General features: G+C 38.1%; 1 protein-coding gene across 1 annotated transcript in view; it reads left to right on the top strand.

Annotated features, from left to right (window-relative positions):
- The window catches only part of L3MBTL4 (L3MBTL histone methyl-lysine binding protein 4), a 386,879-nt gene that overhangs the window by 84,382 nt on the left and 283,847 nt on the right, over positions 1–18,650 (top strand). The window contains 5 exon segments of the mRNA XM_087439397.1: positions 6,675–6,772; positions 7,839–7,974; positions 10,137–10,232; positions 12,035–12,164; positions 13,376–13,452. Coding sequence (XP_087295523.1) covers positions 6,675–6,772; positions 7,839–7,974; positions 10,137–10,232; positions 12,035–12,164; positions 13,376–13,452 — 537 coding nt within the window.

Raw genomic sequence — 18,650 nt, 5'->3', positions numbered from 1 at the left:
TGACTGATGTTCCTATACGTAGTTGTGTTTTCCTGGTCTGGTGCTTCCTTTGTCTGTATCAGTTCATCATGGCCATCAGGCCACCTCCGCAGATGCAGCTCTGTGTGCTTTTTTAACAGCTGCATTGTATTCCATTGCATTGAGTCAGTTTTGTCTCCAACTACAATTATTTTTGTATATGCTGTTGGGGTAGGAATATAATTCAACTTTTTCCCCAGATGGATAGTCATGTGTCCTGTTGCCATTTATCTTTACTCTCCGGGTTTATAATGCCACCTTTATTCTATATCAAAATCCCGTAGATGGGGCTATGGCACTCTCCATGGCACTGTTTCCAAACTTTTGGCATCTGGGGGTCATTCAATGGCCATGTAGCACATAGTCAGGCCCCCAATTTAAAATATTTTAAAAGCTCATAAGTTCTAATTTTAAAATAAATGTTTGAGGGCCAGCCGGGTGGCGTAGTGGTTAAGTTCTCATGCTCCACTTCTGTGGCCTGGGGTTTGCGGCTTTGGATCCCGGGCGTGCACTGACGCACCGCTTGTTAAGCCATGCTGTGGCGGCCTCCCATATAAAGTAGAGGAAGATAGGCACAGATGTTAGCTCAGGCCCAATCTTCCTCAGCAAAAAGGAGGATTGGCAACAGATGTTACCTCAGGGCTAATCTTCCTCACACACACACACACACACACACACACACACACGCACACACACAAAGTTTAAGAATTATGAAGTCTTCAGTCAGTGAGCAGGATAGTGTTGCTTATCACCTTTCATAATGATCCAGCATCGTGGCTACTTGCCCGTACACTAAAACCAGACACACACTGTGGTCTCGGACATGTTACATAACCTCTTGTACCCCAACTTCCTCACCTGTAAAATGTGCATAATAACACCTATTTGAAAGAGTTTTTATGATGATTTAATAAAGTCATATTTGTGAAGTGCTTTGTGAACTCTGGGCAGTATCTGGCCAAGAGTTAAGTGCTGCATACGTGCTTCTCGGGTAAAAGGCAACTATCTGTACAGGGCCTCTGTAGCCATTCCTTCTCACTCCTCCTCCTTCATTTCTGTTTAATGAGAAAGTGGTATCTAGCCATCATAGGTTGTTAGCTGTGATATCAAGTGTTTGGTGGTTCTTCAGATAGATCTTGATTGTCCTGGATATTCAGCTCAAACAAAAACCCAGATTCCTTTTGTTTCGTCAAATGCTAAATTGACAAGGATATCCACTCAAAACCTGGCAGGTTGATTCTACTTTAGAGAGAACTGCAAATGCCTTTGTAACTTTCTCTTTGGTTGTATTTGTCTCAGGAAACTGTTTCTTTCTTTCTTTCTTTTTTTTTTTTTTGCCTTCCCAAAGCCCCAGTACATAGTTGTGTATCATAGTTGTAGAGTTGTAGCTCTTCTATGTGGGACGCCACCTCAGCATGGCTTGGTAAACGGTGAGTAGGTCTGCACCCAGGATCTGAATCAGTGAACACCTGGCGACCGAAGCGGAGCACTTGAACTGCTACGCCACCAGGCCTGCCCAGGGAAGCTGTTTCCTTGTGTTCCCTTCTGCAGTATTTGATTTATTTTTTTACACCACCAGTAACATGATTGATTTTTTTTTCCCACTGAGTAAAGCAAATCCTCAAGTTTTGACAAAGAGTTAAATTCCCTGTGGCTAAGCTGTTTATATCACAATTTGCCTACATAAGACTTCCTGATATCTCACCTTTCACGTTTAAAATTATGACATTTCAGCCTTGGAGATACACATTGAAGATAATTTAAGATTTTGAAGATATTGCTGAGATAAACCGGTTAAGCAGGCTGTTGAACTCAATGACAATGGTCTTTGGTGTTATAAGAAATTTTATCAACTGCGTATAAAATTCCCATGAACATCTTTCCCTTTGACAGCCATCATGTGAAGGTTGGAAATCAGAGCCCTGTGGTCCTTGCCCAGTCTTTGCATAGCATGCTAAAAATCTGTGCCTTAGTGGCTGTGGTTCCTTTTCATGCCCAATTTCCCCCATTTCTTTCAATATTGAATTAAGATCAGGAAAATATTGTTGACTGCCTGCTCTTGCCTGTGAATAAAATAGAATGCCTGTGGGCATTCGGATGGAGTATTCCCCTTGGCGTAGCAGCACTCTTCTGTCACACACATCCAGCTGATGCTCCTGTGCTGAGGGCCACTGACCATCTGCAGAGTGTCTGCAGAGTGGCTCACAAAATTGTCATTACAAACTTAATCTCTCTGCTCTTATAATGGAGTTCTCAGTGATAAACAGAGGAAAATGTTGTCTGGAATTTCTCACTTGTATCTACTAAGTGTCCAAGAGCTGTTCACAGTGCACGTTTGTGACTTCATCCATCTACAGAGCAAAGATCTGCTGGCACACGTGATAATCTGACATATTGCATTTCATAAAGGAATTTTGCCAATAACCTGTCTGCTTTTCTCTAGGCATGGTGTTTTGTTTTTGTTTGTGTTGTTTTTCCTACTGTTCTGACTCATTTTATTTTTAAACAATAGTATAAACTTTGTACCTGCTTTTGCTATGAGGTATGGAACTTGGAATAATTCTTCATCATTAGTGACACAATTCGTCAATTTCATACTAGAAAGCATTCTTTTGCAACTGTTCTGGGAAAAGAAAGTGACAAAATGAAACAACTTCTGTACCCAAGAGCACTTAGCGCTTCCTTGGAATGGTCCTTGAGGCCTTCCTTGGCCTCGAGCCAGGTTTTGTCTTCCCTCTTTTGTTGCCACCTCTGTCTCCTTATGTGGAACAAACAGTTGGCAGGTTTTTGGGAGACTCGGGTCCCTAGTTATACTGTGCTACTAAACTGTTGTGTGACCTTGAGAGAGAGTCTCTTTACCTCTCTGAGGTTGAGTTTGTTTATCTGTAAAAGTTTTTTTCAGGTGTACAAACCTTATGATTTTTTGTGACTGAATTTAATGGGTTTATTGTTTGATTTAAGTGTGATTCTTGTTCCCATTTTTATCATAAAATATAATTTTATAAGAACAGCTATTAATTATGTTTATAAAATGTAAGATTTTTAGAAAGGAAAAAAACCCTTAAATCTGCTATGAATAAACCATTAAACAGAAAAGAGATTGATGAAAGGCAGTGATATTCCTCACTAAGTATTGACTTTCAGATTGTTAAAATGAGTGTTTTGTTTTTCCTCTGACACCCTCTAAAGAATGCTGTGGCTGTTTTAGCCATATAGCATTCCTTGCAACATTAAATAAAGCTCCCAAATGTTCAACTGAGAAGCCATTTTGAAATAGTGACAAAAGTAACATTGATCTTCCTAACTCCCGCTGTGAATTATTGCCTGTGTCTTGAATTTATCATTCGTGTATGATAAGAGGGTATAGTCTGCTTCATATTATACTGTTTCCTCCCCATACTCAATTTTGTATCTTTCAGTTTGGTTGAAACATGAAAAATGTTCTCTCAATTTCTACAGCTTCTTAAATTTCCTTTCAGCATTATTAATATACTACCCCCTTGGTCTATCTTTCCCCTTTGCTTTCTTGTCGGTGGTGTGTGTGTGCCTTTGTATGTATGTGTGGTGCCTTTGAAGTTAACTGGGGAATCTCAAAGCAGTGAACAGGAGGCAGTCACACAAACTTGTTAAACAGTCTGCTGGAAAACAAAGTGGATGTGAAAAGAGGCTGGGAGAGTGAAACACACACATGACATTTATTTTTGTAGAAATAAAATATTCCTGAGAAATCATTCATTCTTGCCATTTCATTTTTGAGTTTTGTCATCTTTTAAGCTTTTCCTTGGAAGCTTCTAAAATGATCTGTGAATGTAAGAAAGTTTTTAACAAGATTTTACAAGCCAATACATCAAGATTTTTAAACAATTTCATGTTCATGTAAAAAAGGCATGCACCCAAGTATAATAGAAGGTTGAATAAACTATCGTACCTGCACACAGGGGAGTACAATACAGCTGTAAAAAAGAATGTGGACAATCACTATGACCTGACAGGGAGCGGTTTCCAGGAGACATTAGGAAGTGAAAAAAGCCAAGTGCAAAACAGCATGTACAGTGTGTTGCCTTTGTGTAAGAAAGAAGGGAAAAATAAGAAAAATCATGTACATAACTATTTATTTTTACAGAAAGACACCTAGGAAGGATAAACTAGAAAACAGTAAGGTTGATTACCTACAAGAGGTGGAATGGGGGGCTAGGATATAAGAGGAAGAGACACTTCTCTGAGTACCTTTAGTATAGCTTTAACTTTTGGAATCATGTTAATATTCTATGTATTAAAAAATAAAAATAGTAAGGATAGAAACAAATGAACTCAGCTGTACTTCAGATGAATACAATAACTGCACTGGAGAGAGAGAGAAAAAAGGAATGAATCCAAGTAGTTTACGAACATAGTTTTTAAGTATATACCCCATTCATGGATGGCAGAGGCGGGAGGGAAAATTGCAAACAAATCCTGAACTCTTTTTGTAGGTTTGTTAACTATAGTAGTGTGGGTAAACCAGTTCTGAAACTATAATAGATATACTATAGGATTTAGTACATAAGTAAATGTGTTGATCTTGTTGGAGGAGAAATACAAATATGGATGGAAAAAGGCAGAATGAGCCCTTGGGGAGGGATATCCTGAGAAGGACACAACATCACCCATGTAGTATTCTGGCAAAAAATGTGTAACCTGAATTGAATTGTGAGGAAACAAGACAAATCCAAAATCAGGAACTTTCTATTTAAGAAAATGGAGGGAGGGAAAGACTATGTTCTTAGAAAATGTCAATGTTATGAAAGACAAAGAAATGCTATGGAAAATGTTCCAGATTAAGGGAGACTAAAGAGACATGTTGACTAAATTTAATATCTGACCCTAGACGGGATCCTGTTCTGGAAGGGGAAAGTGTTATAAAGTACATGGTTGGATAAGTTGGAAAAATTGGAATATGAATGGAAGATTAGTTAACAGAGTTGTATAAATTTACAAAAGTTGATAACTGAACTATAGTTATGTAATAGAATGTTCCTATTCTTAGGGAAAATACACTGCACTTAGGGAAGAATATTTAGGATTTCGGGGTAAGTAAGGGGATCTCAAATGGTTCAGAAAAAAAATGATCTGTACATGTATTTGTATTAAGTTTGATATTATTTCCAAATGAAAAGATTTTTTTCAGAAGAATAAATTTCACCCTAAAAATAGGCATTCACATGTTAAGCCGTAATACATAGTAATACAATTAGTGATTAAAAAGCAGCTCTAGATCTAATAGAACTAGATTGTAATCATTATTTTCCCTTAGTATATTTATAAGTTTATTTGCAATTAAGAATAAATTGAGTAGTAATATTGAATATGCGTGGAACTGTCTGCTTGAAACTAATAATAATTCAGCAAGGTTGTGGGAAACAAGACCAGTATTAAAGAAAATAATGGGAACAAATTAGAAAGTCTATTGTAAAAAAAAATCTGTTTACAATAGCAATAAACATTAAAAGGGACACAGAAATAAATATAACAAAGCATTTTTGAAGTCTGTGAAAATTTAACAAACATTTTGGACAAACAAAAATGATTAGATTGAATGGCGGGGAAACAAGTTTCTGAATTAGAAAACTCAATATGGTAACGATTGTTCTCCAGATAGCAAGACTCATTATTAAGCAAGTAAGACAATGTCATATAGGCAAATGTACCAATGAACAGAATAAAAAGGCCAGAACTAGACCCACAAATATGTAGAAACGTGGTATAACAGAGGTAGCTTTGCAGATCAATGGAAATAGAGACTACTCAAAAAAAAATTTTTTTTTTTTTTTGTGAGGAGATCAGCCCTGTGCTAACAACTGCCAATCCTCCTCTTCTTTTGCGGAGGAAGACTGGCCCTGGGCTAACATCTGTGCCCATCTTCCTCCACTTTACATGGGACGCCGCCACAGCATGGCTTGCCAAGCAGTGCGTCGGTGCGTGCCAAGGATCCGAACCGGCGAACCCTGGGCCGCTGCAGCAGAGCACGCGCACTTAACTGCTTGCGCCACTGGGCCGGCCCCCCAGAAAATTTTTTTTGAATTATTTGTTCTCCATGTGAAAACATAGACCCTTACCTCACACCATAGAAAAAATCAATTACAGTTGCATTGTAGGTTTAAATATGAAGAACAAAAACTTTAAAAGAACATGAGGAGAATATCTGTGTAACTTTAGGGTTGTGAGGGATTTCATTGGCTAGATGTGCAAACTGTACAGTAAATAACTGGTATATTTTACTAAATTAAAATAAAAAATTTCTCTACAGCAAAGTTATAAACAAAGTGAAGAGCCAAGTCACAGACTGGGAATAGGTAAGCATAATAAACCAAGACTGTTTCCAGAGGACAGAAAGAGCTCCTTCAGATCATTAAGGAAAAGTGGCCAAAGAAATACATCGGGAGTTCACAGGACATATAGTTTCTCACATGAACTGTTTCAAAGCACATTAAAATGATCCAACCATCTTTGAGGGCCAAATATTTAAGAGCAGCCTTCTATCTGTAGCTATATTACCAAGCTTCCAAACCGGTGCAGTAAGTCATTGGTTGTCAGCATATCCACACCATGTGTTCTAATATCAAATTGTGAAGCTATTTCAGTGGCTATTGTTATATCATGAAATTGCATAGCACCAGTCCTTTCGAAGCATGAAAATGGTTTTCAGGTTGGAATGAAATTAGAAGGCTTTGACCCCTGACATCCATCTGTATTTTGTGTGCTTTCTGTAGCTGAGGTAAGAGATGGTGTTATTGTCTTGGGCTAACTGCACAGTGACAGAAGAGAATTTTCTAGAGAAGAATGAATTTGAGTACTTTCTGTTATAAACAAGTTCTCAGTAAATTACGGGTTTATTTTAGTCAGTGTTGGGTAAAATACGTTTCTTAATGAATTTTTTTCTTCTCTGAAGATTAATTTTCTAATAAGTCCTTTATGACTAGTAGTTACTCTTGATTTAATTGATAAATAAGTTTCCACCTGAGGTTGATAACAATCAGTGAATCCCACAATGCTGCTTTTGTCTGTTAAAAGAGACATAATGAAGTTTTAGCTGAACTAATGAGAAACGTATATGAAAAATATTCATGCACATGAATTATGTTTATATAAATACATACATTTTATGAAAATTATCTAGAGTGAAGAGCCACTGATGAAAGTAAGTGGCTTATAAAATGTAATATTTACTAAACATTTTATATTATTAAATGGATAAAAGCCCTCTATATTTTTAATAACATCAATCATAGAAAATACTATTCACTTAATTTACTGACTGATTATAATTGTTAAACTTGTATAGCATGCCTAAAGGACATATTTCTCAGACTGTTTTATTATTTCCTTTGTTGAGTATGTAGATCCATATGTTAGACTTGAAATAAGGTCGTACCCATTTTGGTTTTGCTCTGTGCTTTAGTTTACACTGTCTGGGGATATGAATCCAAGCCAGACAGTAGGAGATGGGGTTTCTGAAAGGCATATTTGATAGGCATTGAATGAATAAATAAATTCATTGATTAATGGATATGTAAATTGACCTCAGATTTCTAGACTGAGTAAAAGGATAATTTTTTTGCCGAAAAAACTTCTGGATACCTGAAAGTTACTGTGTATTTTGTCATCACTTTGTCTTATTCAGATGTCATCTATAAATTTGTTCTCTAATACAAACACATTTGAATGGAAGGATTGGTTTATGTATGTTGATGGCTCTGACAGAATATATGAATATTTTGTTAATTTTGTGTACACTTCAAATACATGACACAATGAATGATTGCAAACATTCCATTTTGCAGGTGTGTGGTTACTGTCTAAGACTTCATTTTGATGGTTATTTAAGCTGCTACGATTTTTGGACCAATGCTGCTTCCCCTGGCATTCATCCAATAGGGTGGTGTGAAAAGACCACACATGAATTGCACATCCCTAAGGGTAAGTCAGGATGGAAAGAGAGTTAGTTCTATTTCAACACATTTCATGAAATCCTAACAGGAGAGCCTGGTGTGAATTGATTTTCAAAATGAAAGTTTCATCCACGAAAAGCAGTAAGACTACAGGATATCTTTCTTAGAAATAAATAAATATCTTTAAAAGAAAAGCATCAATGACTGTTTAGGTCAAATATTCTGATAAGGTACCTGGGGCAGAAATAAATTGGATGAGAGCATTTTATTTTATGTAAAGTTTATTAAGCCTCATAAGGAATGAAGAAACTAATGTTTAAATCATTGTTGGAATGAAAGATTTCCCTTAATGATATTTCACTTAATCCGTGAGAAAACTTGATTCACTGTATATCATTTGTTTCAAACAAATCATGGAGAAGAGGGAACTATGAAAGAGAAAACAATTTCACCTTCGATTTTGTTTTGATGGGAATTAAAAATCTCATCTTTGCCTTTTGCTATGTGCTGGAGGATCCTGGGACTGGCACATGTGACTGAACTGACTTTTATTTGCTGTGTGCTAGTGAGGAGGGCATTTGGTCAGTTGAGATGCCGATGACCCATTTCCTTGCACAGCTGACTCTGTATAAGGTCTCCAGCTTGGATGTTAGACTATTTGATGACTGTTGCAACATCTGGAGGTAGTATATCACCCTTTTATTCTTTTTTTTTTTTTTTACAGTTTTATTTATTTATTTATTTATTTGTGAGGAAGATCAGCCCTGAGCTAACATCCATGCTAATCCTCCTCTTTTTGCTGAGGAAGACCGGCTCTGAGCTAACATCTATTGCCAATCCTCCTCCTTTTTTTTTTTCTCCCCAAAGCCCCAGTAGATAGTTGTATGTCATAGTTGCACATCCTTCTAGTTGCTGTATGTGGGACGTGGCCTCAGCATGGCCGGAGAAGCCATACATCGGTGCGCGCCGGGATCCGAACCCAGGCCGCCAGTAGCGGAGCGTGCGCACTTAACCGCTAAGCCATGGGGCCGGCCTCTCATCCTTTTATTCTTACTAATCAACTCAGGGTGTCTTCTGGGATCCTCCCCTGAGACTAATGGCAGAGCCCCGTAAGATTGAAGGATTTCAGGGAAGCTGGTGACAGCTCTTTCATTAAGTAGGTATTTATGGAGCCCAAACTATGCGCAGGCCCTAGGGATGGAGCAGTGGACAAAATGAACCATCTCTGTCTTCATGGGGCTTTCATTCGAGAGGGGTGAAGAAGAGTAAAGATGAAGAGACAGTGTGAAGCAGTGACAGGCTGGAGGACGGAGAACAGTTCCAGGGATGCTCTTTCACTTAGCGTGGTGAAGACAGCCTGAGAACGTGACGTCTGTCAGATACGTGGGTGAAACGTGGCCACCTGGGTAGGAGTGCACATCAGAGGGAAAGCAAGAGTCAACGCCGGGGCAGGGTGTGCTTGGTGCTGGAGGGGACTCACAGGAGCGGAAGGTGGCTGGAGCTGAGAAGCAAGGGCCAGAAGCTAGGAGATGAGGTTAGAGATGTAGCCATGGCCTTGAAGGCTGTGAAGGAGTTTGACTTACATTGTAAGTTTAACACGCAATCAGAAAATATTTATTGAGTCCATCTTATTTGAGCCAGCTCTGCGTGAGCCACTTTGGGGTAAATGGATGGGAAGATAAGGCATTTTTTAACGGGAAACCTGTAAAAATATGGAGCAGAAAGCTGGAGGTGCCAGTGGTCTTTGGATAGTGGGGGTTTCTGTAATTTACCCCAAGTGTCTGGCACCCTGGAGTGTTGCACCATCAGGACCTCTGATGGTCTTGGTGATACGGCTTCTTCAGGAGTGATGATGGACTCAGGAACTTTTGTCTCCTCTCTTTGCCCATTTTGGAAAGCATTAATGGGAGACGAGACTCCCATCAAGCCACCAGGGTATCAATTCCATATCTCAATGAATTTTAAAAATTTTTAGGGAGTGAGTGACATGCATGATGGGAAATCACACTCAACAGTTTTGAATTTCATACATTAAAAAACATTGAAATAATTTAGAGATTTTAATTTAAATCTTTTGTGGTCTGCTAAAGGACATTGAATTTATGGCAGAAGACTGAATAAGAATAATGTATTTAATATGAACATGGTTACATCTTGTGGGTATTTTGAGTAATCTGTACTTTTTTTTAGGTTATAGAAAAGATAAATGTTTTTGGATGGATTACTTGAAGGCCTGCAGATTGCAAAATGCTCCCAAGAAATTATTCAGAAACAGAAGTTGTATGAGTATTTTCTTCCTCACTATAAATCATATTTTTCCTTGAGCTTAAATTTCTTAAAATTCACTGTATAATCTGTTGTATTTTAGTCTTTTAAGAATCCCTAGCTTCTTATGACTTTTCTCACTTAATTTGTCAGTTTCCTATGGGCGTATCTTTTTTTTCTTTAAATGTACAACTGAATATTTCAATTAGATAGAGAGAGTTGAAACTTTATATTTAAAGCCTGCTAAAATTTAAAATACCTTTTAGAAATGTTTTTTCTTTTTGCTTCCTATGAGTTAGTCATTTAAACTTAGTTTTGGCATTTTGAGACCGGTAGATACCCGAGGCAGACTTCAACTGTACCCAGCCTAGTTGTGTTTACACAGAATGAGAATGAGGGTGACCTTTCCTACAGATGCTGGGAATGTCGAATGAGAATGAGGGTGACCTTTCCTACAGATGCCGGGAGTGTGTGAGGACTGGGATAGAGCACACTCCTTGTGCCAGCTATGTCCCCAGCAACCTAAACGTCTTCAGGAGAGAATGAGAATAAGTTGCATCCCTGCCTCTTCTGGGCTCCTTTCAGGGCCCAGCAGTGAGGCCACATACCAGAGAAGGGGGCGGGGAAGCCTAGGGTCAGGGATCAGTTGTGTCCTTGTGTTGGCCACTCACCCAACTTCGCAAGGCTTCAGTGTCCTGCTTTTGAAATGAATGTTGTACAGCTGCTCCATGTGTCTCCACAGAATTGTATCAAGGAAAGAGAGTTATAGAAATGTGAAATTTCTTGTAAATATGTAATGTGCTAAAGGGAAACAAAAATCAGGGTTCAGTATAGATAGTAAGAAGTAGAGAAAAAACCCTCTTCTAGTCCCCAAGATATTGTATGTATACTTTCTAAATCGCAGGGCTGGCTAAGTATAGCTATACCAAAAGCAAGGATTTGTCATTATAATGTTACTGTAAATCATAGTCTGTAGTATTTTTTGTGTGTGTGAGGAAGACCAGCCCTGAGCTAACATCCAATGCCAATCCTCCTCTTTTTTGCTGAGCAAGACTGGCCCTGGGCTAACATCCATGCCCATCTTCCTCCACTTTATATGGGACGCCGTCACAGCATGGCTTGCCAAGCAGTGTGTTGGTGCGCGCCCGGGATCCGAACTGGCGAACCCCGGGCCGCTGCAGCGGAGCTTGTGCACTTAACCGCTTGTGCTACCGGGCGGGCCCCTGTAGTATTTTTTAATACTAAAAAAACATGTGCAGATACTAAAAGAAGCATTTGGATTTTTTTCAACTGTAATTTTATTCATGGATTAGTGCATGTGTTCCTTAAATATTGAAAAGGCCACTATTTTCAGATCAGATCAAAGTAAATGATAATTTTGGTGCTAAAGAGCATATCTTAACCACTTTTCCAAATATTGGTATTTGGAAACTATTCAAAAGCCTATGAGAAGCAGAGAAAATTATTTGATACTACTATATTCAGTAAACATCGTATTTTAAAATTAATACAAATTACTCAAAGAACCGAAGAGGCAAAATGATGATGGCAAGAGAAATAAATCTACCTGCACAACAGAAGAGAAAAGCCCAAGGTAGAAGCTAGTTTCCTGGGTCTTTGTTATGAGTGTGAACTTCCTCAGTTTGTTGGAGTATTTTTACTGGCAGTGGTTGGCTTCCTTCCGGAGGGTGAGTGTAGATACCCTGCTGACTTTTCTGAAACTGAACACCATACAAGTTCTGACAGTGGCTCAGTCCTGTTGGCGTCCTGTTTCTTTTTGTGCCTCTTCCCTCTGGTGCTGTGTTAGAGCGGCCGTGCCTAAGGGATTCGGGTGGGAAGGAAGCTGGTCGACAGGAAGAGCCCTTCCTCGGGGTGTGTGGTGACCAGGGAAGATGTTGCTGAAGGTCGCTTCCTGGTGCACTTTGACAGTCGGGATGACAGCTGCGATTACTGGTGAGACACCACCTGCGTTTTCTTTTCATGTGTTCACGTCTGGTGTTAAGAATTTCTTTTCATTCCAGGGCTGCCGCTGTTCTTGCTGTTCCTCCAGCAGCACGCACCAGGCATGGCGCGCCGCCTGCTCGCCCCGGTCTGCGCACGTGGCGGGATTGGGGAGCCCGGGCACTGGCTCCTGCGCGGGGGGCCGCGCGCCGCCTGCTCGCCCCGGCTGACCCGCCCGGCGCCTCACGGGGTCGGGTCCAGTTCCCAAGGGAGGCGTCTCTGTGAAGAGGAGGTAAAGAACTTGCAGTACTTCTTTGCCTGAAAAACGTTGAACTTGGCCTGTCATACTTTTAAAAGGGAAGATTCAGGGAGAAGGGAGTGAGTTGTTCGAAAGCCTGTGGGGAGCAGAGAAAATGTGTACTATAATGCTGTTACACTAACACCCCACGAGTTTGTTTTTGTTTTGTTTTTTATATACAGATATCGCATTATAATACTGTACAGCTGAGACCTATATAATGTTATAAACCACTATTACCCCAATAAAAGAATTTAAAAATTAATTAATTATTTTAAAAACTAACTGCATGAGTTAAAAAGGTTTTCTGGGTAAAAACCTGAAATAATGAAGAGGGCATGGCAAAAATAATTTTTGTAGTGTTTCTTCACAGTATGTACTGGATAACTGGCAAGTGCCTACCTCTGGCCGTGGTTCTTCATGTACATGAAGGGGGCCCTGTTTTCTTCTCTGAACTAAGGAGCAGAGCATAGATTAATTGTTGTATGTATCTTGGGTAGAATAGTCTGCGTTCCTTGAAAAGGAGAGGGAGGAAATGCGTAGTCCTGTGGAGTCTGATCAGCCTGTCCTGTGAAAGTTTGGACTGGCCTGTTAGTGTTGTCCCTTGCTGCCAGCAAGAAGTGGTAGACGACGTTTATTAAGATGTTCACTCTTTGGGGATATCACTGGCAGTTCAGGTCTTGCTCAAACACTTTTTTTATACTTTTAAAGTTTAAGAAGGTATGTAAAAGATAAGTTTGGTCACTCTGCTTACAAAATACAGGACTAAAAATTACTTCTAATTCTCTTTAGCTGTAAAATTATATTTTAACTATGAAGTAATATTTTTCATGGTGTCTCTTAATATCCAGAATGGTCATTACTCTTGGGTTCTTTCTCTGGCATTGAGTAATATGGGATCTAAAATGGAATCCTGTTTTTGCAGGTGTGGTGTAAACAGTCCTTACGTCCAGCCGGTTGGTTGGTGTCAGGGGAATGAAAGCACTGTGGTAGCACCCCAAGGTGAGGGGACTGGCTGAGTGTTCTTTGGAGTCATTCCTGTGTGGCTGGCAATGCTCATTCTTATTTTTGTTTATGCAATCCACATTTCAATGCAAGGTGTATGATAAAAATACTAGACAATATTCTGTTGACCACCAAGTGACCCAAATGTCTGAAATCTGCATGTTCTTCACCATAATGAAAATGGATTGTGTTTGTAAAGATGTATTAGGCAGCAATTAAAAAAAAGTTGCTAAATTTTTTTTAATCCAACGAAATGAGTACCAATGCTGTAGACTGATGTTTGAAACTAGCTATTTCCAGTGACGTAATTTATCTTATAACTTAATTAATTAATTGAACCATAAGATTATTAAATGTGGAAATTGAAGTTAAATGTAGTAATATAGAAATGTAAGAGGTGAGAATTAACAGTGCGTCTCCGGACTTGCCAGGCCCTTTCACCAAACCAGCCCAATAGCACAGCTGAACACCAGTGTAGGGATTCTTCCTGGGTTTTTTTCGTTATAGTAATATTAAATATTTAGAGACTTGCTCTATCAAATCGCTGTTTTTTAATTTTAAAATGAATTAGATATAGTGACTTTGTAATCTTAGTGTTTTTAAAACAAGTTTCTAGGAGAAATCTTTTCTTTCAATAAAAAATGTAAAAGAAGAAATGTAGAGTGAGGAACGTGTCATTCTAGAATGGAGCAGATGTTTAACCTTTTACTTTGAATGATTCTGGAATTTTGCTGTTTTTTAATCTTTTTTTCCCTTTAAATATAGAGAAATATTAGAATTTCTCATCAAATTCTTGAATTCGGTGAAAAAAAATTCAAGAATTAAAAACAATCAACAAGCCAAACAAAACAAAACAAAACAAAACAAAACAAATAAGAAAACCATAACCTATTCAAAAATATCCAATTAGTCTAGGAAGGTGTTATAAAATAAATAACGTCTTCTGAAATTCTGATTTTGACATGCAGACAGATTTAGGGTTGTTTGTTCTATTTTTCTGTAAAACTGGCTAAAGCCAACTTTATAGAATAATGTTCTTTAGGATGAGGTGAAATGTTTGTCGGATCTCAGAATATATGGTTTGAGTTGGTGTGCCTGGAGACACAGCACAGCCCCTGTCCCGTTTTCCTCTAGTGAAGTAACTTCTTTGCTGCTTCCAGCGTGTTCTCGCTGGACGTCATGGGTAGACTCAGTGTTTCCAGGCATTGCCCTGTCTCTTGGTGCCGTGTGAGTCTAGAAGCAGTCTGTGCAGCTCGGTAAGAAGTTGATGTCTGGATTCCTGACAGCATTAACAAGAACTGAGGATTGAGGGGAACAAACCTCCCACACCCCAGGTGAGGCTGAGGCTTAAGGCCCTGCTCAATGGGAATAGGAAGCTATTTAGTTCATCAAGTCAGTAAACTAACAACAGAACTCAATCTAGACTTGAAGTTTTCACCATAGAATTGATTGGTTATATAAATGTCACCACGCCGAAATCTGAGCGATAGTTTTAGCCATAGACTAATTTAGTGATAGAAATCCTTCACTTCAGGGTCAAGTTATCTTCTCTAAGAGTTAAGTTTAAAATTCTGAGGAGATTTTGTCATGATATACAATGTTTAAATTAGAATCTTCCAATTAATCTACCGCTAAACCTCACACACTTGTTAGTATTCCTTTTACAAACTAAAGAATGGTTTATACACTAAAATACGGGCTCCCCAGCCCCAATTCATATAAGTACTTTGTTTCTCTGTAGTAAATTCCTCATCTGCTCTTTGTTTTCTATTGAGATGTAATTCACATACTATAAATTTCACGCTTTTAGTGTGCAGTTCAGTGGTTTTTAAGTATATTCCAGAGGTAAAATCATCACCACTATCTATTGCAGATTTTCATCGCCCCAAAAAGAATATCCCCCGTACCCACTGGCAGTCACTCCTCATTCTCTCCTCCCTCTCAGGCCAAGGCAACAACTAATCTACTTGCTGTCTCTGTGGATTTGACTATTCTGGACACTTCATGTAAATGGAATCATACAATATGTTGCCTTTTGTGTCTGCTTCTTTCACTTAGCATAATGTTTTCAGGGTTCGTGTTATAGCATATATCAGTATTTCATTCCTTTTTATTTACAAATAATATTCCAGTGTATGGATATACTCCGTTTCGTTTATGCATTCAATAGTTGATAGGCATTTGGTTTTTTTCACTTTTTGACCATTATGAATGATGCTGCTATGAACTTTCACGTATGTTTTTGAGTGAACATGTTTTTATTTCCCTTGGGTATAATGCTAGAGTTTCTCAGTCATAAGGTAACTCTGTGTTTGAGGAATTGGCAAACTATTTTCCAAAGCGGCTGCATATTTTACATTCCCTCTAGCTATGTATGAGAATTCCAATTTCTCTACATCCTGACCAACATATTATTGTCTATCTTTCTTATTACAGCCATCCTATTGGGTGTGAAATGGTATCTCATTGTGGTTTTGATTTGCATTTCTATAATGACTAATGATCTTGAGCATTGTTTCATGTGGTTATTGGCTTTTGTGTATCTTCTTTCAAGAAATAATTCAAATCCTTTGCCCATTTTTTAATTGAGTTCTTTGTCTTATTATTATTGAGTCGTAAGACTTCTTTGTTTGGATATTAGACCCTGTTGTCTTTTTCACTTTTTGATAGTTTCTTTTAAAGTGCGAAAGTTTTTAATTTTGATTAAGTCCAATTTATCTGTTTTTTCTTTTGTTGTTGTGCTTTTGGTGTCTACGAAAGTATTGCTTAATCTTAGGTCACAAAGACTTGTCACAAAAGACTATTCTTTCCCCATTGATTGGTCTTGGCAAATTTATCAAAAATCAGTTGACCATAAGTGTATGAGTTTATTTTTGGATTCTCAATTCTATTCCATAGGTCTATTATGTCTGTCCTTATGACAGTACCACACTATCTTGATTATTGTAGCTTTGTAGTAAATATTGAAAATGGAAAGTGTGAGTCTTCCAACTCTGTTCTTCCTTTTCAAGATTGTTTTGACTATTCTGAGTCCCTTGTATTTCCATATGAATTTTACAATTAACTTGTCAAAAAAAGCCAAGTGGGACTTTGATATAGATTGCTTTGAATCTGTAGATCTATTTGAGAAGCATTACCATCTTAAAAATATTAAGTTTTCTAGGCCATGAACACAGGATGTCTTTCCATTTATTTAGGTCTTCTTTAATTTCCTCCAATGATATCCTGTAGTTTTCAGTCTACAGTCTTGCACTTACTTTATTAAATTTATTCCTAAGCATTCTATTCTTTTTTTAATGGAGGTGAAATTCACATAACATGCAATTAACCATTTTAAAATGTACAGTTCAGTGGTAGTATATTCATAAGGTTATGCAACCACCAGGTCTCTCTAATTTCAAAACTTTTTCATCACTCTGTAAAAGCATCCTGTACTTATTAAGTAGACACTCCCCGCTGCCTGCCTCCTTCCATCCTCTGGTAACCTCTAATCTGCTTTCTATGGATTTGCCTATTCTGGATATATTATATAAAAGGAATCATACAATACATGACCTTTTGTGTCTGGCTTCTTTTACTTAGCATAATGTTTTCAAGGTTCATCCAAGTCGTAGTATGTATCAGTAGTTTGTTGCTTTTTATGGCGAAATACTATTCCTTTGTATGTATACACCACAATTTGTTTATCCATTCATCTGTTGATAGGCGTTTGATCTGTTTGTACTTTTGGCTGTTATGACTAATGCTACTATTAGCATTCATGTGTAGTTTTCTGCTTGGACAGATGTCTTCGTTTCCTTGGAGATATACCTAGGAGAGGAATTGCTAGGTCATATGGTAATTCTATGTTTAACGTTTTGAGGAACTGACAAACTGTTTTCCAAAGTACCTGTGCCATTGTACAGTCCCAATAGCAATGTTCCTATTTTTCATCATCCTTGTCAACACTTGTTATTTTCTGTTTTCTTAATTAAAACTATCCTACTGGGTATGAAGTGGTATCTCATTATAGTTTTGATTTGCATTTCTCTGATGATCCGTGATGTTGAATATCTTTTCTTGTGGTTATTGGCCGTTTGTATATCTTTCAAGAAATATCAAATCCTTTGCCCATTTTTTAAATTGGGTTGGATTTTTATTATTTATGTATTATTTAAAAATTATTTATGGGGCTGACCCGGTGGCGTAGTGGTTAAGTTCGCGTGCTCTGCTTTGGTGGCCCGGGGTTTGAAGGTTCAGATCCCAGGTGTAAACCGATGCACCACTTACCAAGCCACGCTGTGGCAGGCTTCCCACAAAAAATAGAGGAAGATGGGCGCGGATGTTAGCCCAGGGCCAATCTTCCTCACACACACACAAAAAATTATTATTTAAATATTATATCCATTTATTATTCTTCCATTATTATTATTGTAAGAGTTCTTTATGTATTCTGGATATTAAACTCATATTGTATAAATGATTTGGAAATGTTTTCTCCCATTCTGTGGATTGTATTTTCACATTCTTGACTATGTTTTTTGATGTACAGTAGTTTTTAATTTTGATGAAGTACAATTTATCTATTTTTTCTTTTATTGCTTACACTTTGGTGTTAAATCTAAGAATCTGTTGCCAAATCTGAGGTCATGAGGGTTTACCCCTATCTTTTTTTCTGTGGATTTTCTACTTTTAGCTCTTACATTTGAGTTTTTGATCCATTTTGATTTAATTTTTGTATATGAAGTGAGGTAGGAGTTCAACTTCAGTGTTCTGCGTCTGGTTATCTAATTTTCCAAGTACCAATTCTTGAATAAACTGTTCATTCCCATTGCCTGATCTTGACACCATTGTTGAAAATCAATTGGCCATAGATGTTTAGGATCATTTCTAGACTCTCTATTCCATTGGTGTAGATGCCTATCCTTATGCGTGTTTTTTTTTTTTGGTGAGGAGGATTGGCCGTGTGCTAACATCCATTGCCAATCTTCCTCTTTTTGCATGAGGAAGATTGTTGCTAGGCTAACATCCGTGTCCATCTTCTTCTCTTTTGTATATAGGATGCTGCCACAGCATAGCTTGATGAGCGGTATATAGGTCCACACCTGGGATCCAAACCCACAAACCCCGAGCTGCCAAAGTGGAGTGCATGAACTTAATCACTGTGCCACCAGGCTGGCCCCACTGTTTTTTTTTTTTCTTTATTTTTTAGAAAA

The sequence above is a fragment of the Ceratotherium simum genome, chromosome 14, assembly GCF_057802395.1.
Source record: "Ceratotherium simum simum isolate JZ-2026a chromosome 14, ASM5780239v1, whole genome shotgun sequence".
Classification (NCBI taxonomy): Eukaryota; Metazoa; Chordata; class Mammalia; order Perissodactyla; family Rhinocerotidae; genus Ceratotherium; species Ceratotherium simum.
The sequence above is the reverse complement of the archived record's forward strand: the minus strand, read 5'-3'. Positions and strand labels throughout refer to the sequence as shown.